The following is a 22,341-nucleotide window of genomic DNA, read 5'->3' on the forward strand; positions in this document are numbered from 1 at the left end:
TATTTCTTTAAATTATCAGATTTCACTCCACATTGCGACACTTATTTAGTCCGGATGATATCCAAATCTCAAAGCCGAAATAATATTTCGATGATATACTTTAATCCATGAGAGTTGATCACGGAAAATTGTATCACATAATGCATTAAATCGCTCCAAGCTCCTAATTTGAAAATTATAGCACATACAAAGGAAAGTGGAAAAAAATAACTTTATCGTTAAGAAATCATTGCGGCCTGTTCCAAGTCAAGGCATGGTTGAGCAGGCTAAAAAACATGGTGGCTTCACACCCCATCGAGGTTACCTTGGATATGCCTTAAGACTCCAAAGACAGTGCTGACCGAGGATGCACCTGATGAAGGACATAATTAAATAAGGCTGTTAATTATCTTCAAAAGGGGGTTTTAATTAACCCAAACACACAATTTTCAGTCAAGCACTTCCTTGGAGTTTTCTTTGTATGCATGCAAAGTTTCAGCCTGCGAGTTTTCATGGTTTTTGAGTTATGGAGGAGAAACACTGACACAGTGACGCACACGCGCGCGCGCGCGCGCACACACACACACACAGACATTTATTTATATTTATGTGTGTGCACATATCCACATTGTGTTTCTTTATGGCTCCCACAGGGGTTCGTGTCGGGCCATGATGTGGATGAACTACTGCTTGGGATGTGCTCACAAATTGCTGAAAAAGAGGACCATATAATCGTGGAAGATCTTCTCGGTAAGATGCTATTTGAACTGTGTGGGAATTTATATTTTTCAGTACAGTGGGGAAGCAACCGGATATCCATATATACAGTGCCCACAGAAAATCTACACCCCTTTTCAAAATTTTCACTTTTGTTGCCTGATGGTAGCCTAAAATTAAATTGCATTAAATCAGACTTTTTCCACCTTTATTTACATATCCTAACCTACAACTTCGAAGTGAAAAACGAATTCAACAAATTTCATAAAATTGATTCAAAACACAAAACCAGAATATCTTGGTTGGATAAGTGTCCACCCCCCTTATAATAGCAGTTGTAAATGAGCTCAGGTGTAACCAATCCCCTTCAAAATCACACCAAGTTAATTGGCCTCCACCTGTGTTAAATTGTTGTGCTTCTGATTATTTCAGAATAAAATCAGCTGTTCCTGTAGGTTTTCTCTGCTGGGTAGTGCATTTCATACGAAAGACTCAACCATGTACACCAGCAGGTTTCAAAAGATGTCTGGGACAAAGATGTGGAAAAGCACAGATCAGGGGATGGGTATAAAAAATTTCAAAGGCCTTGAATATCCCTTGGAGCACAACCAAGACAACCATTAAAAAGTCTAAGGCATATGGTACCACCAAGATCAGGCCATCCCACCAAACTAGATGACCAAGCAAGGAGAACACTGATCAGAGAGGTCACCAAGAGGCCAATTGCAAAGACTGGCAAAGACCAAGAGGCCGTCACCTGAACATGTTTTTATTGCAAAGACTGGTCGCTATGTGCATGTGACAACAATCCCAAGCACTCCACAAGTCTGGCCTGTATGGTTGGGTGGCAAGAAGGAAGGCATAACTCAAAAAAGTCCACCTTGAGACCCGTTTGAGGTATGCAATGAATACACTGAAACAGTAGTGGAAGACACTCCAGAAGAAAAGGACAAACAAGGAGAATAATGAGTTTGTGTGTGCGTGCACGGGTGGTAGGGTGAGATGTTCATTGAAAAGTTGTGTTTATCAACTAATAGTCCATGCTGTTGTTTATCAGCAAAGAAACATTTATTTTCTTCTATTTTTGGTGTCACCTTTCATAGCACAAGCATGACCTGAATCATTAATATTGTTACTTACGAAATCTTTAGATTTGGTAAGTATATTGATGACTTCCGTCATCTTTTTGTGTGTGTGTGTGTGTGTGTGTGCGTGTGTGCGTGTGTGCGTGTGTGCGTGTGTGCGTGCGTGCGTGCGTGTGTGTGTGTGTGTGTGTGCGTGTGTGCGTGTGTGCGTGTGTGCGTGCGTGCGTGCGTGTGTGCGCGCGCGTGCGCGCGTGCGTGTGCCTTTGTTTGTGTGTGTGTTTGTGTGTTTGTTTGTAGGCACGATAACTCGAGAACGGAAGACGCTACCAATGTCAAATTGCACCACGTGATTCAGGAGGGTGATGGCGAGCGCTGATTAGATGTTGGTCAAAATCGGTCAAAGGTCAAGGTCACAGTGAGGTCAAACATTCGATTTTTGATGGTTTGGTACAGAATCCTCGTATCAACTTCTGGTTTGCGTCGCTACCTTCTCTGGAGACAGCTTTTATTAGACAAGGTCAGAGGTCAAGTTGACGATACCAGTCTATGACTGCTTGTTATGTTTGTTGGGTAGAAGATGGAGGAATTTAATAAGAAAGATAGGATTGTATAGAGTTGCTTGGCCCGTGGACATGTCGGAGACATCTCGATGTAAACCATGTTGGGAAACTGTGCTTGTGTTACCTGTCACCACACGGGGGTGGTGTGTGTTCATTCGATCGGAATTGGAGATAATTCCCCTGTAGGTAATTGCCCCCCTGTGATTTTCCCTTTGTTTTTGTATTGCAAACCAGCAATGGAAGAATTGCGTTTTTATAACATGACCAAGTCGGCAAGAAGTCCCACCTCCAAAGGTGACGGCGAGCAAAGTCACACCCCCATGGCTGATGACTGATGGGTGTGACGTGAACAGGGAGAAGTGAAGAAGTTGTTGGTTTTGTTGGTTCAGTAGCCAGAGGCCATATTAGTCAGATGAAGAAGAAGTGGCATAGGAGGCAGGCGATCAGAGAGGATGGGGAAGCAGCTCGTCACAAGGAGCGAATGCACGAGTGGAGTTTGTGAGGGAGGCAATCAGAGAAACCAGAGCACGTCTCGGCAAGAGTACGGAGAGAGCGGGATCGGCAAGCGCGGTCGACGAAGAAGTGACGCCGCGGTCTGGGAGCCCTGATGTCGAATATTTCCTCACGAATTGCTCGGCGCCATTTTTGGGGGCATGGCGACGACGCAGCCCGAGCACATTGCCTCAGCAAAAAGATCGCCTGGACTCAGTTAAGTGAAGGAATGAAAAGGGTTTTCTTATTTTCTTTGTTTTACATGACCCCTTGTGTGTGTGTGTGTGTGTGTGTGTGTGTGTGTGTGTGTGTGTGTGTGTGTGTGTGTGTGTGTGTGTGTGTGTGTGTGTGTGTGTGTGTGTGTGTGTGTGTGTGTGTGTGTGTGTGTGTGTGTGTGTGTGTGTGTGTGTGTGTGTGTCTGCGTGCGGAGGTGCCTAAAGATTTGGATTACCTCACGTTTGTCTTTCATTATTATAATTTGAATTATTGTCATTGTACATATTTAATTACCGTCATTAAATTATCCATTTAATTTAATTTGCTTGTGTCCGTGCTTCTGTTGTGGGTTGAGTCCAACCCGTGTGCCTTCATCATTTACCACCATTCCTTTCGTGTGCGTCATGAACCTTCGAGAATCGTGGCTGTGGGGCTCCAATTGAGAACTGTCTGGCCATCCGTCCAGGTCGGGGCTGAACCCTCGACGCGCCAAAAATATGGTTTCAATGAATTCCCGACATCAGAAAACAAAGGAATCGACATTTTGATGATTGAAATACAGGAACTCGTCGATGCAATATCACAATTTTTTTTACTCACGAATGCTCAGCCAGCTGAGATGGTTACCATAGAAACCAGTGATTTCTGCAAAGCACTCAAGCATTCCAGCTTGTCATCATTCAGATTCTGATTTCACATGGTCTGAATATATAAAATCAGCAAAGATCCCATGTGGGACCTCCACTGTAAGGTTACCTCAAGCTTCCTTGAGACTAAGTGATTAGAATGATTATATATATATATATATATATATATATATATATATATATATATATATATATATATATATATATATATATATATATATATATATACATATGTACACACGTCGACTAATAAATGTCAGTGTCTCCTCCATGACTCCAAAACCATAAAACCGAGCAGCCTGAAACTTTGCATGCAAACGAAGAACACTCCATGTAAGTGCATGACTGAAAATTGGGTGTTTGGGTTAATTAAAACCCCTTTTGCAGATAATTAACGGCCTTATTTAACTATATCCTTTACCAGGCACTTCCTCGGTCACCACTCTCAATATGGTCTTAAGGCGTATCCCATGTAACCTCGCTGGGGTCTGAAACCACCATGATTTTTGGCCTGTCCATGCCTGACTTGGAACAAGCCGCAATGATTTCTTCACGATAGGTGTTTTTTTTTTCATTTTCCACACTCGTATTATTGAATGCCTGTTCATTATCGCGACGATTCGCTGGGTAAATCACTTTTGTACATGCTATAGATTTTAAATAAGGAGCTAGGAGGGATTTCATTCATGACATGATGCAACTTTCCACGATCAACTCTCACGGACTAAATAAAGTATATCATCAAAATATTATTTTGGCTTTCAGGATCGGATATCCTTCGGACGATGTAAGTGTCGAAATCTGGAGTGAAATATGATCCTTCCAAGAATTAACGAGTCTTTTAACTAAACCTATATACCTACTTACTTTCTGAAAGCAAAGCTATGGTCCCCCCTCCAGATATATATATATATATATATATATATATATATATATATATATATATATATATATATATATATATATATATATATATATATATATATATATATATATATATTGTTTTAGGCCGAGGATCGGTGGCGAGAACACGCACTAGGTGGGGGAGGTTTGCGTCGTTTCCACCAGACTCCCCGGAATTGTCGTCCGTCGCTCAGATAACTTCGCGAGCCTGTGGGTCATTTAACCGACCGTGGCCGCCAATATCTCAACCAAGTAGCGTAGGGTCTATTTGTCACTAACCAATTTCCCGAATTAACTGCGCGATTTCGACTACTGGGGAGACCATGCCCTCGGCACGTCTTGCTCAAACCGGGTCACTCTCGCGACTGCAGTTGAGTTCCAACGACCGACTACCAACTCCGGTTCTGGTGCAGCCGAGCGGAAACTGCCAAAGCCGTGCCGGTTGGAATTAACGGATTATCGGGGATAAAACTCCACCTAAACTCAGATCCGAACCATGCTGGACCAATTCAAAAAGGGACAGAAACGAACTGGGAACATTTCTAACAAGGTTTATTTGCAGTAAATGAAGACACAAAGCAAGACTTAACGTGAATATGCAAGAAATAGTTACAATGATCCAAAAACACTTATTCAGTTCTACTTACAAGATGGGCCCACACACAGACACACACAAAATGAAAAGAAACCCAGAGTCTTGCTTGGACCCTCACAGCCGTGGAGAGAGGCAAGCTGGGGGCCAGAGTTCAGTGGTGTACCTGACCATCGGAGGAAGGGCATGCTCCGTGATGTGGCACCTGACAATGGTCACTGGTTTGGTCCCCAGTCGCACGTGTGGGACTCGAGGTTCGTGGTGGAGCTTGGGTGGTGAATGGCTGGGGTTCACGGAGGGGGTCGGGGTCGCTCTTCCCTTCCTCGTAGAGGGCCAGCAGAGACACGTTCGCCGCCTAGACGCCAAGCAAAAACTCATCAAAAGAACTTTTAAAAGACTCTCCAAGACCTCAAAAAGACCACCCAAGACCTCGGAAAGACCACCAAGACCTCAAAAAGACCACCTGCCTCAGAGAATGCTCAGGAATTTATGGACCTCCCTCAGTGGGGAGGGGCCTTGGTCAACACACCTCGCTGTCCGCCTCTGATTGGACAGGTCCTACGGCCCACCTTTCCGGGGCGGGGCCTTTACCCTGCTGGGAAACCCCAGCCACTCCTCCACGAGGGCCCACACTCGACGAATAACAGTATCAACGCTGCAACGCCCCCTGCCAGGAAACCTCAGCCAGTCTTCCACACGGGTTCATACTTGATGAGTAACAGTATCAATGTTGCACAGGCCGTTGTGCAAGAGTTATAGTGGGGCAACTTAGCATAACAATTGTGCATTTTGTGAGAAAAGCACAAAATTTGGCACACTAGTAGCCCATCATATTATGAACAGATTTGGTAATTGGGCCATCTCAAATTCAGCCGCTGATGGCTGTGGCAGCCATTTTCCACTGCCATAAAAAAATTTTGAGATGGCCCAACATCCAAATCTGTTCATTATAAGATAGGCTACTAGTGTGCCAAATTTGGTGCTTTCCTCACAAAATGCACAGTTGTTATGCTCTATTTAGCTAAGTTGCCCCACTATTACAACGTTTGTGGAAGGAACGTTGGTGGAAGTGGCTAGGAACGGCTGCAAGACCCTGCCTTGGCAAGTCAGAGAGCTTGTAGACAGAAGGTGGGTAGTGGATCGTGATGGGTAATGGAATGGTTGTTGGTTGTTCGTTGGAGGGTTCGTTGGATGTAAAGATTGAACTAAAAGAAATCGTAATGCACGCCTTTGATTCTCCCACGAGACAAAAGGAAGGGGATCTGACTACACACATACTTTACAACATAACTGACTTTTGGGACCTGTATGTTGAATGCACATGGTTTCCAGATCCGTAACAATATATATCTATATTGCTGCGGATCTGGAAGCCATGAGCACACAGACATTCAGGTTCCTATAGATGAGTTATCTCGGTAAGTACGTGTTTTGTAGATAGTCCTTTTCCCTTGTTTAATGGGTAAATAAAGGCGCTGCGATTTGTATTACGAAAACCCCATCTTCAGCAACAGCCACGAAATGCCCGTTGGTTGCGGACACGCTGCGGAACAGCACAAGCCCTCAGCTCCCGGCATCCCCCGCATGCTTAGTAGGGGAAAGGTGAAGCCTCCACCCACCAAACCCTCTGCTCCCGGCATTCTGTGCGTGCTCAGTAGGGGAAAGGTGAAGACTTTGTGTCCGTGCTTCTGTTGTGAGTTGAGTACAACCTGTGTGCCTTCATCACCCCCACCCACCAAACCCTCCGCTCCCGGCATTCTGTGCGTGCTCAGTAGGTGAAAGGTGTAGCCCCCACCCACCAAACCCTCTGCTCCCGACATCCACCACACGCTCGCGGGGGGGGGGGGTGGAATGCGGGCCTGTTCAGACTTCATCCACGGCCCGAATTCCTTACCGAATATGGTCATAAAAGCAGCCAGCGAGGGGAATGGAATGCGGCAGCCCCCACCGACAGCGGATGAGTCACGTGGGAAGCGAGGCGTCCCCGGAGAAATAAGGGAAGCGAGGGACGGAAACGGAGCTTTCACCGGTTTGGACGAGCTTCTTCCCCCAGCTTCTACCAGCTTATTCTAGCTTCTCCCAGCTTTTGAGCTTCGAGCTTCAAGCTTCTTGTCGGTTCTCCGGGCGTGGTCCTCCTGTCGTCCTTCGTGGCTGGTCCTCCTGTTGTTCTGGTCACGCAGGAGTTCTGGAAAGTGCGCATGGAGGGTCTTCTCCCGCCAGCCTTCACCCTGCCGACTTTGCTCGCTTGGACCATCTGGATCGTGCTGGGGGTCCAGTAGGCCCCGGGGACCTGGTCCTCGAAGACCGCACGAGGCGGGCAGGTCCGAGATAGGTCTTAATAAAGACCAGCTGGTCCGATCGTGTGTGTGTGTGTGTGTGTGTGTGTTCGTGGCGCCAGTCCAATAAGTAGTGAATTGTATAAGTGCCTGTATATACCTTGCATTTCTTATACCCGGCTGTAGGTTTTTGCTCGTGTCTTGTCCCCTATCCCCATTCATCGATTGCATGCCTACCATAAATAAATGTCCCCCATTGTTGAGCGTGATCCTGCTCGTCATGTCATTTCCTCACATTGACTGCCATGGTGCGTTCAGAGAATTAACTGGCTTTTAACGCCGATAAAAGTAAATCTGGTCCGACGGGATTTGGCGATTTAAAACCGCTTGGCTTCGCACACGGAACGAACACGCTTAAGCGGCTCGTTTTCGTACAAGTCCCGTCGAGGTATAAACTCTCGGTATGTCAACAATTCGGTGATTGACCCTGTAGCGCGTGGATAGAATAATTGACTAGTTTATGATGCTTTAAGGCATCCGTGACTGGATTCCGGGGTTGGTCCGGAAAGCCACGACTGGATTGCGGCCTACGGTGGGCGTGCGACCGCGATTTGGCTAAAACGGTCGTCTGCACGCCGAACGCGGCGGAAACCACAACAATATATATTCAAACAACAAAATGTGAAATTTCCAAAGCATTAAACTTATCTTTTTCTTATGTTTGGAGTATTGTATTGAGTGAACTTAAGATTTATGAATGTGCCAAAATTAACCAGCTTCATTGAGCTTCATATTAACCAGCTTCAACCAGCTTCATATCCTGTATATAACTATATATATATATATATATATATATATATATATATATATATATATATATATATATATATATATATATATATATATATATATATATATATATATATATATATATATATATATGTGTGTGTATGTATCTATACACACATTCATATGTATATCTACATACATATATATTTCAAGAAATGTTTTGTTTTTTGACTTCTCTGAACTGCTGGACATATTGAAGTGATACCTGGTGATTGTAATCAGGGTGTGTCTCAGAATGGTTTATGCGATTAAGTAAATTAATATCCCCAGGAGTTTCAGGGTGGGGTGAGGACCCCAAATTTATCAATGTAAATTTGCTCCATGTGAAGGATGGATCTGCAGCTGCTCCTTCCACCTTGATCAAATTTAAGTTTTCCGAACTGTTTTCGTTATGTTTTATTGTTATATTTTCGGCCCTGTGTTGCTATTTGTGTTTTCGTCGAATTTTTCCATGTTAAATTGTTCCTTTTTGTGCTATATTTGTCAAATCCATGTCCCTGTTAAAGTCCAGCCGACTCGTCTGTGGCTCAGCAAGTCATATTGTTGCTTTTGTTTTCTGTTTTCACCCACGTGTTTTGTTTTCTCTTCCTTTTCTCCCAAAAAATCCTTTTCTTCCTTTTCTCTCCTTTTCTTTCTCTCTGAAAACACCATCTGGCAAGCCCTCCCATCTACTTTTTTTTTGCATACAAAGTTGAGGCTCTTGCAAATCCTCTTGACAACATTTGTCCAACCTTTCTTGACAATCCCCTTGAAGAAGTTCAGTCACTCAAACTCTTGGGTATTCCTATCAGCCATTGATCCTTCTTGGGCAAAACATATCTCAAAGTTGGCCTCCAAAGCCAACTGCCGATTGGGCATCCTCCGTCATGCAAAGTCCTTCCTTTGTACACCTGTACACTTATTTACCTATACACTTATTTACCTGTACACTTATTTGTACACCTGTACACTTATTTAAGGCCCAGTCACACCTTGACGTTTTAGCCAGGAATGGCAACGTATAAAAATGCACGTAAAACGTTGGCGTACGCTGAAGTTTTGAGTTTTTTTTTTTAAAGTTTTGTCGTATTCATAACGTGTTGGTCGTATGCATAACGTATTAGTAACGTACACAGAACGTTTCATTGTCTTATAGATAACTTATACCAACGAATGCTTAGCCTGTTGTCGGCGTTCACAACCTATGCCCAACAATAGTTTAACTTGGTCATAGCGTGCTGCACGTATCGCCGACGAACTCGTGGCGTTCTCTGTTAAAAACCTGCCGCACGCAGATTTAAATCATAACCGCCTGAAAAGTGAAAGTGTCAACATCGCAGTCACACCTTGACGATTTAGCCAGCGTATGCTGATCTATGAAAAATGTGTCTAAAACGCTAGGACACATCGAATACGGTGTGGGTAAGTTGTGTATACGTTAGGAGCACGATGAAAAAAAATAAAGTACGCGAGCATATTACGTGGTACGTCAAGTACATCGTGAAATTTCAAGCATGCTGAAAATTTTACGACGTACTCGACGTATGGCTCACAAGTTCCGCATACTCTGGCATAAGTTCTCGGCACGCTCCGCAATCGTTTACACACGTCGGCCACACATTACTTGTAAGTTACTCATAAGTCGAAACACGTCGAGGTAATGTTTAGCATACCCGAAACTTAATTTTTAAACTACGAGTAACGTGCTTTGAACCTATGAGTAGCATGCTTTGAACCTATGAGTAGCGTGCTTTGAACCTATGTGTAACGTATCTCAAACGCAATTGGCGTATGTAGACGAATTTGATTGACGTCTTCCGGACGACCACAGAACTTACTGAACGTGTTTCTAACTTTCAGCTACCATTTTATGGCGTATTGGCAGTGTTTAGGGGAATTGGTATATACAAATGGGCTTCACAAGAGGAACCTGTCAGTGTTCCAGACTCCATGTTGAGTAAATGTCAATGTCAGTAGCAGTAGGAGTAGCAGTAGCAGCAGTAGTAGTAGTAGTAGTAGTAGTAGTAGTAGTAGTAGTAGTAGTAGTAGTTCGAGAGAATTTAGTGATGTCGATGTTAGCAGTAGTAGTAGCAGCAGCAGTAGTAGTTCGAGAGAATTTAGTGATGTCGATGTAGGTAGTAGTAGTAGTAGTAGTACTTTCAAGTAACGTGTTGCAAAGTGTGAACAACGTTCGTGTAGCGTGCTTACAAAATGTTACTCATAGGTTAGAAATAAGTTTCGGGTACGCTAAACATTACCTCGACGTGTTTCGACTTCTGAGTAACTTACAAGTAATGTGTTTCAACGTGTGTCAACGATCGCATAACGTGCCTACAACTTATGGCCAGCGTAGCAGAACGTGTGAGTCATACGCCGGCATACGTCATAAAATTTCAAGCATGCAAAAATTCGAGGAAAACCCAAAAGTTCAACGTTTAAAGCCAGCGTACAACGACGTATGGCAGTGTTTTTCAGCGTCCTCTCAATGTTATCAAAACTTACCCATAACGTATTCGACGTGTACCAGCGTTTTAGACAATTTTTCCAAAAAACGGCATAAGCTGGCTAAAACGTCAATGTGTGACTGGGCCTTTACCTACATTTTCCTGCTCCATATGCAATTTGATAGACTACTGCTGTCCCCTCTGGGCTGGTGCCCCTGCCTCACTCCTTGTTCAGCTTGCTGCTACAGAAACTAAGACCTTCAAGCATTGAAATATCCTGTGATGAAGCTGAGCCCATGGACCTATCACTTTCCACTGCCTCCTTTCTGGTCTTGTACTATCTGCTCTTTTCATGCTTCATCCCCCCTCCCCCACCGCCACCCCCGTGATTCGGCAGGGCGCTTGCAGTCCACCATCAACCCCTTTCTGGTGAAATTCCAAAATCTAGAATCACTGCTCACCTGCACTCAATCATTCATCTTTTTTTCTTTCTTATGGAACCAACTTCAACATTCTTCTTGCTATCATTCTTCCCTCCAGATCTTCAAGACAGCTGTTCCTCACCATCGCAGATTATCCCCCATCCAAACCATATTCTATTCTACCCCCTTTGACCCCACCGCTTTCACAAGTCCACCTTCTTCCAAATTTCAAGTTTTTCATTCCTGAGAGTTTGCTTCTGTATCCATCTTGTCCACCCCTTGCATCTTCCCCTTCCCCTCATTCTTACCTGCATTCCTCATTTGTCCATCTCTGCTGTTGGCATTTCCTCCCCCTCTTTTTGTTGTTCCTTTTGTTCTGTTGCATCCTGATGCATTCTGCATTCTAGCTCTTCCACGAGTCTTGACTTTGTTTCCAAAAAAAAAACTTTTATCCGGATCTTGATCTGGATCTTCACAAAAATCTCATCAATTTTTCCTTGTCACACACCCAACCTATCCACCAAGTTTCGTTCAAATCTATCCATAAGGTTTTGAGATATCATTTCAGCTATCATATGTTATATGTCGTTTTTGGCCCAGTTTTCAATGGTGAAAAATCACTTTAAAATTCTCATATCCAGAGCTGGCTCTGCAACTTCACCAAAATGGAATCAATTCGTCATTGTCACAAACACTACCTGTCCACCAAGTTTAATCTGAATACTTTCCTTTTTGAAATACCATGCTACATATCGTGTTTGGTACTATCTCTCAATGGTGAAAAATCACTTTAAAAAACTAGAAGGGCACTCGGTAGAACACATACCTCCGCCACATAATGCCTGATCCACGAGAACATATCGAGCCCAATACATTTTTGAAATATCATGCTATACAGTACTATATCGTTTTTGCCCTATCTCTCAATGGTGAAGAAGCACTTTAAAAACTAAATAATTCTGGTATCCAGATCCGGATTCGGATCTTCACCAAAATCAAATCGATTCATCCTTGCCACACACCCAACATATCCAGTATCCACCAAGTTTCATCCAAATCTGTCCACAACTTTTTGAGATATTGTGCTATATATTAGTTTAGCCCTTTCTCTCAATGGTGATGAATCACTTTAAAAATTATCGTAGCCGGATCCGGATCTTCACCAAAATCTAATCAGTTCATCCTTGTCACACACCCAATCGGTGGACAAAATTTCATCCAGATCCGTCCACAACTTTTTGAGATATCGTGCACACAAACAGACAGAAAGGGATGAAAACATAACCTCCTTCACCTTTGATGGCGAAGGTAATTATCGGATCTTCGGTGGTGGAGGTAAATACGCCACTTCTGGGGGAATTAACCCGTTTGCGGATGGGTTGTTCGCCAGTAACACACAAATTGGATTGTTTGGAACAGATTCACAGGCAATCAATTCAGGCTACTTCGTTGTTTGATACTGTTGCATCAACTGGCAAAGTGGGAACATTGAAGATTTCCAATGTGCAGGAACCTACACTTGAGGATAATGTCATTAAGTCAAGCCTTTGAATCTCATCAGTTTAACTTGTCAGTATAGGATGACGTTTCAAGGATATATGATTTTAATGATAACACAAATGAATGTTTTCCAGGTTGCTGAAGGAGCTATCCACATGTTGCCCGGAAATGTGGGGAATTATTTCCCCTTACTCTTTTCCTCTCGTTTGCTTCATACATCTCACTTCCATCGCATCCTTTTCCACACCTAAAATCTCCTAATTTCCTTTTTCTTTTTTCACTCTTCCTCCATAGTTCATCTGCTCTTGCTTTTCATCCTTTTATTGTCTTTTATTTTGTTCAACTTAAACCTCGCCGCTTCCTCCTCCAATTTGCTCATATAATACAGTATGTACATTGTCATGAATTTTGTGGTTACACGCATCCTTCCTATCCTCCGCCCCATGCAGACAGCATGTATGGACCTCTCAAGTCAACACGAGTGGATCTAATGGCTGTTAACATCCAACGTGGCAGAGACCATGGTGTCCCAAGTTACAACAGTGTGCGTCGTGCTTTGAACCTGCAACCAGCTAGCAGCTGGACAGATATTCGGAACAACATTGATGGCCTAGTAAGTTTAGACCATTAGAGAAATATATCACATGCCATTCCTGTTATTTTAACAGTGACGGAATGGCAAAGCCAGTTTTAAGCTTGAGGATACTCAGCGTGCGCAACATATTTATTACCAAAGGATTCCTTTCCTCAACGTCATGCCAGGAAGGATGTTTTTACAGCTCTCACTCATTATTTGATAACTATATCGTGGCTATTGGTTAAGTTGGAGTGTATCACATCAGGTATGACATCGTTGATGTTATATGTGCCAATGACAGATCGTGAAACAGCTGGAGGAGTTGTACGGTGATGTCTCCAACTTGGAACTTTGGCCAGGAGGTTTGCTTGAGAGTGATGGAGAACCAGGAGTGCTCTTTTCTGCTATCATACAAGAACAGTTTCAGCGACTTCGTGATGGAGATCGGTTCTGGTTTGAAAACACGAATAATGGGTATTTACAAAATCACTTATTTTCATTGCACCATTTTACATTGTCCTATACCTATTGCATTAGCGATGTCTTTACAAATATAGTCCCTTTAAAAGTATTCACACCTCTTGACTTTTGTCACATTTTATTGTGTTGCAGCCTGACTTTAATATGGATTGAATTGAATTTTTTTGTCACTTATCGACACAAAATACCCCATACTACCCCATGATGACAAACTGAAAACATGTTTTTAGAAATTTTTACAAATTAATTAGAAATGAAAAGCTGAAATGTCTTGGGTCCATAACTATTCAACGCCCTGAGTCAATACTTTGTAGAAGTGCATTTAGCAGCAATTACAGGTTCAAGTCTTCTTGGGTATGTCTGAATCAGCTTTGCACATCTGGATTTGGGGATTTTCTCCCATTATTCCTTGCAGATTTTCTAAAAAGGTGTCAACTTGTTTGGGGAGTGTCGGTGAACAGCAATCTTCAAGTCTTTCGACAGTTTCTCAATGGGATTCAAGTCTTGGCTTTGGTTGGGCAACTCAAGGACGATCACATTCCTGTTCTGAAGCCATTCCAGTGTTTGTTTGGCTGTATGCTTGCAGCCATTGTCCTGTTGGAACGTAAATCTTCACCGCAGTCAGTCTTTTGCACTCTGAAGGAGGTTCTCCTCTTGGATTTGCCGAAATTTGCCTCCATTCATTGTTCCCTCTATCCTTACAAGTCTCCCAATCCCTGCTGCTGAAAGGAAAGTATCCCAAATAGCCTGATGCTGCCACCACCATGCTTTACAGTAGGAATGTTGTGAGATGGGTCATGAGCTGTGCTCGGTTTCCGCCAGATGTAGAGCTTTGATTTCAGGCCAAAGAGTTAAATTTTCGTTTTAGACCACAGACTCTTTTGCCTCATGCTCTCATTCTTTCAAGTGCCTTTTTGCAAACTCCAGGCGTGCTGTCATGTGTCCTTTTCTCAGGAGCGGCTTCCATCTGGCCACTCTCCCATAAAGCCGAGATTTGTGAGGTGCTGCAGAGATTGTTATCTTTCTGGAATGTTCTTTCATCTCAGCCAAGGAACTCTAGTTCTGTCAGTGGTCATTGAATTATTGGTCACCTCCCTGACCAAGGTCCTTCTTCCCCAGTTGCTCAGTTTGGTCGGACGGCCAGTGATAGGAAGAATCTAGGTAGTTCCATATACTTTCCATCTCTTAATGATGGAGCTCACTGTGCTCTTGGGCACTTTCAACATTCTAGAAATTGTTTTATAACCTTCCCCAGATCTACACCTCCTCACAATTCTATCTTGTAGTTATATGGACAGTTCATTTGATTTCACGGAAGAGTTTCTGCTCTAATTCCTCCTCCTCCTCATCATCATCATCCTTCTTCTTCTTCTTCTTCTTCTTCTTCTTCTTCTTCTTCTTCTTCTTCTTCTTCTTCTCCAGGGTAGCTATCATTTCTTGGAAGTGTGACAGTGTCGCTGATGCAGTGCCCCTCTACCAGTACACACTGGGACTCATTTCACCAACTTCGGAAGGATGACAGGCTGAGTCAAACCCCTGGTGTATTAATTCAGCGGCCAATGGAGCTTGAACTCAGGACTTTTTGGATCCCAAGCCGCCACCCAAACCACTGAGCCAACACCAGGCTTAGTTTCTGCTCTGATATTCACTATCAACTGTGGGACCTTATATAGAATGGTGTGTTTCTTTCTAAATCATCTCTAATCAATTGAATTGATCACAGATGGACTCCAATAAAGTTGTAGAGACATCTCAGGGATGATCAAACGATATTAGATGCACCTGAGCACAATTTGGAGTGTCAGAGCAAAGGGGTTGAATAATTATTGATGGAAGATGTTTCAGCTTTTCATTTTTAATTCATTTGTAAAAGTTTCTAAAAACATTTTCACTTTGTCATTTTGGGATTATTTGTGTGCATCAGTGACGAAAAATTTAAATTTAATCCTTTTTAAATTCAGTCTGTAACACAACAAAATGTGAAAAAGTCCTGGTGTGGGAATAATTTATCGTGTGTGTGTGTGTGTGTGTGTGTGTGTGTGTGTGTGTGTGTGTGTGTGTGTGTGTGTGTGTGTGTGTGTGTGTGTGTCCTCCATAACTCCAAAACTCCAAGGAAGTGCCAGAGTGAAAATTGGATGCTTGGGTGAATTAAAACACCCCTTTTGAAGATAATTAACAGCCTCATTTATTTATATCCTCGGTAACTATGCTGGGTTCTGAAGCTGCCATGTTTTTTGGCCTGCTCAACAGTATCAAATACCTGTTCAACATCGCTACGAATCGCAAGGTACATTGCAATGCTTATAAACACCCGGAGACGTCAGCGTTCGTTGCTTTATTGAATTTCCACACATCCGATCACCACGAGTATCTCTTAAACTCAGGAGAATTCCAAAATTTAAGCTTGAGAGTCGAACTTACAAGCAGTTCTGACTCCGAGAAAAGTGCTCATTTGTCAAATTTGGACATATTTGTCATTTTGGGCATCTCTGGGAGGTGGGTGCGAAGGGAGCCATTTCGTATCAATCGTTTCTTTGGAGTGCTTAAGTCACTTGGCGAGTGCTCTAAAATATACGCACCTCACTGAATACTGTATATCGATCAACAGGGGGTCACTCGCCTGCGTTGGCCACGTTGTTTTGCGGTGCAACAGGCAGTGGCTGGCTGGCTGAAAATGTGAAATTTTATTTTCCACGACATTCCCCTTTTTCTACGTTATTCCATTATATGACCCCTCACTTCGACATTGATACATATAAAAAACACAAAAACAATAACACACATCCCACATCGACTGAGCTGCGTGATGGCGGGCGTGGTGGACCGAGCTCTTTGATGGTGCCTCACCTCCTGAAAATGTTGTGCAATTTCATTTATATATATTTAACTTTTTGGGTGAGGTGTTTTCATTATATTTCCGTCACTCCACATTCATAATTTTTTTTTAAAAACCTCCATCGACCTCGTATTCGGAGTTCCTTCATGTTGGTTTGCACTGTGAAAAGCATTAGCTGACATTTTGTGTTCTCTTTGGATTGTGAGATCTTCGATTTGAATTTTGTTAATTTTTCAATTGAATTGTATATTTAAAGAATTATATTTATGAGGTAAGCCTTTGTGTACTTTATCCGTGCAGAACTTCCGAAGAAACTTGGTACAGTCTGTGTTTGCCCTCACCCGGTGATTTAACAAGCTCAGCGGGAAACCAACACTGATGTTTTAATGGAGTTGGGTACACCTGGAACATATGACGTCAATAATTTATGCTCGGGTAACACTACCTTTGGTAACACTACATACTCGGGTAACACTGGAGGTACAGTAGGGTTTAACTTCAAACATCAGCAGCGTACGAGTGATCGCATTCTCTTTTGTCCTCGTGGCAACTCTTTTGTGGATAACATCATAATTTGAATGAATTCATTTTATCTCATGAACTGCTGCATGCGCCGTCAAAACTGGCTCTGAAGTTAAAGTGATCCTATGTGGTATGCAGCGACAGCCTGACTTGCATGAGTGATAATGGTACCACGCCACATGCTTCTCAGTGAATCATTCACTGACTGCGGACGCTTTTGCCAGCTAAGTCATTCAGAGCGAGTGTTTCGCGTTCCGTCACACTGGCCGAGTGGTTCGCACTCCGTCACCTCGGGCGAGTGCTTCGCGCTCCGTCACCCCGGGCGAGTGCTTCGCGCTCCGTCACCCCGGCCGTGTGGTTCGCGCTCCGTCACCCCGGCCGTGTGGTTCGCGCTCCGTCGCCCCGGCCGTGTGGTTCGCGCTCCGTCGCCCCGGGCGAGTGCTTCGCGCTCCTTCTCCCCGGGCGAGTGCTTCGCGCTCCTTCTCCCCGGGCGAGTGCTTCGCGCTCCGTCACCCCGGGCGAGTGCTTCGTGCACCGTCGCCCCGGGCGAGTGCTTCGCGCTCCGTCGCCCCGGGCGAGTGCTTCGTGCACCGTCACCCCGGACGAGTGCTTCGCGCTCCGTCACCCCGGGCGAGTGCTTCGCGCTGCAGACCGTTTTTTGATTTTGATATTTGATTTTTGATATGTTTGATATGATGACTATCCCGGTGTGTGCCCCAGTTAGAATAGGTACACCGTATACCTGCGTGTTGTAAGAGGCGACTAAAAGGGTTGGCGTCAGGAAGGGCATCCGGCCATAAAAACATCGCCTCAAAAGGAAACCATGATGAGTACAACTGATGGGCAGGGTACAGCCCGAAGTACCCCGTGGGGGTCCTCACCCCCTCTTGTTAAAACTCAAGGTGGGGAACCCGATCAGAGCAAGGGAGGAAAGTTTTCCATTTATGATGACCAATCGTCTGATGCCCCACGTGGAGATCAGTTTCTGAGGTTTGGTACATGGAATGTTGGGACAATGACAGGGAGATCTGGAGAAGTGGTTGAAACATTGGTCACAAGAAGAGTAGGCATATGTTGTGTGCAGGAGACACGATGGAAAGGAAGTGGTGTGAGAATGGTGAAGGGTAGGCAGGGGCAGAAGTACAAGTTTATGTGGCAAGGGTGCCCGGAAGACGTGCATGGTGTTGGTGTCATGCTTTCTGAGGAGTTTGTAGACAGTGTAGTGAGTGTGACTCGAGTGAGTGAAAGGTTGATGATGGTGAGAATCGTGATCGGAAAGCTCTTGGTGAACGTCATCTCGGGATATGCCCCGCAGGTCGGTCGAAGCAATGAAGAGAAGAACATGTTCTGGTGTGCGATGGAGAAGTTGATGGAAAATGTGAAAGATGAGGAAGTTGTTGTGGTTGGAGGAGACTTGAATGGACATGTGGGAAGGAGTCCAGACAGTTTTGAGGGAGTCCATGGGGGTTATGGATATGGTGTGAGAAATGGAGAAGGTGAAAGGATCTTGGAGTTTGCTGATGGAGCTGATTTGTTGATTTGTAATACTCAATTCCAGAAAGCGGATAATAAGCTTATTACATACACGTCAGGTGGGTTGATGACAACCATTAACTACCTGATGGTGCGTCGGCGAGATAGGGGAAACCTCCAGGACACAAAGGTGATCCCAGGGGAGGAGACTGTTTCGCAGCACCACCTGGTTGTCTGTGATATAAGGGTGAAAGGTGCGAGGAGAATTCAGCGGGTGAAGTACCAACCGTGGATGAAGGTGTGGAGGTTGAAAGAGGTGACAGTGAAGGAAGCATTAAGAGAGAGGCTGAGTATGGTTGAAGATGATGTGGTTGAGCTTGAAAGTGGTTGGATGTCAATGAAAGATAGTCTATTGGGAGCCGTTGGTGAGGTATGTGGATGGACAAAAGGACCACCGAGGCACTCGGAAACATGGTGGTGGGGTGATGAAGTTGGAAAGACGATTGAAGAGAAGAGGAAGAAGTTTAAGGAATGGCAAAAGGCGAAGGGTACGGTGGAAGAAGAGGCAGCGCATGAAAGTTATAAGGAAGCTAAGAAGGCTGCAAAGAAGGGGGTTGCAAAGGTGCAGGAGGCCCATCGGAAAATGTTCGGAGAACGCTTGGATTCGGAGGAGGGTAAGAGAGCGGTATTCAGGATTGCAAAGCAGATAGCGAGAGAGAGATTTGATGTGACGGGGGTGAGTTGCTTGAAGGATGAAGTGGGACAAATTGTTGTGGACTCAGATGGAATTAAAGGAAGATGGAAGAGATATATGGAAAGGCTGTTGAATGTAGAAAATGAATGGGATAGCAATACCGAGAGCAACCCAGTTTTCGGACCAGCAGAGAATATAACTGAGAAGGAAGTTGAGGAAGCTATAAGAGCAATGAAGAGTAGAAAAGCACGAGGGCTGATGGGAGTTGTGGGAGATATGTTGAAGGCAGAGGGAAGTTGGGGTGTGAAGAGAATGACAGAGATCTGTAATCTGGTGGTGAAAGAAGGCCGCATTCCAGTGGATTGGGAACTGAGTACCCTCGTCCCTCTGTACAAGGGGAAAGGTGACCCTCTGGACTGTGGCTCCTATAGAGCAATAAAGTTATTGGAGCATGGAATGAAGGTATTGGGAAGGGTGTTGGAGAAGAGGATAAGGAAGAAGGTAAAGATTGACGAAATGCAGTTTGGATTTATGCCAGGAAGAGGAACGACAGATGCAATTTTTATTGCAAAGCAGTTGCAGGAGAAGTACATGGAGAAGAGGAAGAAGTTGTTTTTTGGGTTTGTTGATCTGTAGAAAGCAGTTGATGGGGTTCCACGTGAAGTTATGACATGGGCATTGAGGAAGTTAGGAGTGGAGGAATGGTTGATCAGAGTAGTGATGGCAATGTACGAGAGAGAGCGCACAGCTGTAAGGACGAAGGACGGGAACAGTGGTGAGTTTGAAGTGAAGGTGGAAGTGCACCAGGGGTCAGTACTAATTCCACTTCGATTTGTAGTTGTGATGGAGGTGCTGGCTCGGAGGGTAAAGGAGGGTTTACCATGGGAGCTGCTCTTTGCTGATGATCTGGTGTTGATTGCAGAGAGTATGGATGGACTGAATGAGAAGATGAACAAGTGGAAGGAATGTATGGAGGCAAAAGGTTTGAAGGTGAATATCGGAAAGGCGAAGGTGATGGCAAGTGGTAAAGCATGTGGTGAGGTGGAAAGGACTGGGAAGTGGCCGTGTGCTGTGTGCAGGAAGGGTGTTGGAGTGAACTCCATTCAGTGTACAATGTGTGCTGAATGGGTTCATCGAAAATGTAGTGGGGTGAGAGGGTCATTAACCAGTGTGGCAGCTACATTCAAGTGTAAGGTGTACATAGAGGGAGCTGCAGATGAAGGCATTGTTGAGTTGGATCTTGGAGATGGCGTGAAGCTGGAAGGTGTGAAAACATTTTGCTATCTAGGAGACATGCTGAATGGAGAAGGTGGGTCAGACTCTTCGACGGTTGCTGGAGTGAGATGTGCATGGAAGAAGTTTCGGGTACTGAGTGGCGTGCTGACGAAGAGGGGAGTGTCGTTGAAGCTGAAGGGAAAGGTGTATGCTACATGTGTGAGGAGTACGATAATTTATGGGAGTGAGACATGGGTACTGAGCATGGAGCAGCAACAAAGGGTGGAAATGCGAATGGTTCGGTGGATTTGCAGAGTATCGTTGACAGAGAGGAAGACAAATGATGACTTGCGGAAGATAATGGGAATAGAGAGTCTATGATGGAGGTTGTGAAGAGAAACAGGTTGAGATGGTTGGGTCATGTGCTGAGGAAGGATGAAAGTGACTGGGTGAGAGGAGTGTTGGAAATGAGTGTAGTAGGAAGTAGAGGATGGGGAAGACCGAGAAAAACTTGGCTGAAGGTGGTGGAAGAAGAAATATGGGCAAGGGGATTAAGAAGGGGAGATGCAGAAAATAGGGTAAAGTGGAAAAGATTGTCATGGGGCCAGCAAGGCTAACCCCCACTTTGGCGGGGAAAATGGCCTTTAAATGCTTGTGTGTTGTGTGCGTGTAACGACGATAGGATGTCCAAGATTCGCATCCATTCAGAAGTGTTTATCTGACAACGGCGCGATACATGAATATTGGTGTCCAGGTGAATGCTGGTGGTATTGGTATTGGTGTCCATGCCAAATATCATTCTCTCAACCAATCAATGTGGGTGGGGGAATGGAAGACAGTATGAGGTGAGAGGAAGGGAAAGCAGACGTGCAGTGGAGCATTAATTACGATTCATACCGTTTCATCAAAATGATTCTGCAGAGAATAACAGTGAAGATTGAAACAAAATTAAGTCTGAAATCCATTTTCTACTGAACAAACCATAAAAAACGGTCTGAAAACAAACTCCTGTCCGGACATGAACATTGGCCAGACACATCCAGAGACAAACCCTGCCCAAACGTGTCCAGAGACAAACCCTGCCCAAACGTGTCCAGAGACAAACCCTGCCCAAACGTGTCAAGACACAAACCCTGCCCAAACGTGTCCAGAGACAAACCCTGCCCAAACGTGTCCAGAGACAAACCCTGCCCAAACGTGTCCAGAGACAAGCCCTGCCCAAACGTGTCCAGAGACAAACCCTGCCCAAACGTGTCCAGAGACAAACCCTGCCCAAACGTGTCCAGAGACAAACCCTGCCCAAACGTGTCCAGAGACAAACCCTGCCCAAACGTGTCCAGAGACAAACCCTGCCCAAACGTGTCCAGAGACAAACCCTGCCCAAACGTGTCCAGAGACAAACCCTGCCCAAACGTGTCCAGAGACAAACCCTGCCCAAACGTGTCCAGAGACAAACCCTGCCCAAACGTGTCCAGAGACAAACCCTGCCCAAACGTGTCCAGAGACAAACCCTGCCCAAACGTGTCCAGAGACAAACCCTGCCCAAACGTGTCCAGAGACAAACCCTGCCCAAACGTGTCCAGAGACAAACCCTGCCCAAACGTGTCCAGAGACAAACCCTGCCCAAACGTGTCCAGAGACAAACCCTGCCCAAACGTGTCCAGAGACAAACCCTGCCCAAACGTGTCCAGAGACAAACCCTGCCCAAACGTGTCCAGAGACAAACCCTGCCCAAACGTGTCCAGAGACAAACCCTGCCCAAACGTGTCCAGAGACAAACCCTGCCCAAACGTGTCCAGAGACAAACCCTGCCCAAACGTGTCCAGAGACAAACCCTGCCCAAACGTGTCCAGAGACAAACCCTGCCCAAACGTGTCCAGAGA

The 22,341-nt window shown here is 44.7% G+C and overlaps 1 protein-coding gene and 1 pseudogene across 5 annotated transcripts in view; both read left to right on the forward strand.

Annotated features, from left to right (window-relative positions):
- Positions 1-22,341, forward strand: part of LOC147015600 (dual oxidase 1-like) — a 171,816-nt gene that overhangs the window by 46,766 nt on the left and 102,709 nt on the right. For all 5 annotated transcript variants that reach the window (XM_085850498.1, XM_085850496.1, XM_085850497.1 and 2 more), the window contains exons 11-13: positions 633-729; positions 13,111-13,274; positions 13,540-13,712. In XM_085850498.1, the coding sequence (XP_085706624.1) occupies positions 633-729; positions 13,111-13,274; positions 13,540-13,712 (434 nt within the window). The remainder of the gene's footprint in view (positions 1-632; positions 730-13,110; positions 13,275-13,539; positions 13,713-22,341) is intronic.
- Positions 18,760-19,872, forward strand: LOC147015601 (uncharacterized; annotated as a pseudogene).

This window comes from Eptatretus burgeri, chromosome 12 (assembly GCF_056783735.1).
Source record: "Eptatretus burgeri isolate ZD-2024b chromosome 12, Ebu_testis_v1, whole genome shotgun sequence".
Taxonomy (NCBI): domain Eukaryota; kingdom Metazoa; phylum Chordata; class Myxini; order Myxiniformes; family Myxinidae; genus Eptatretus; species Eptatretus burgeri.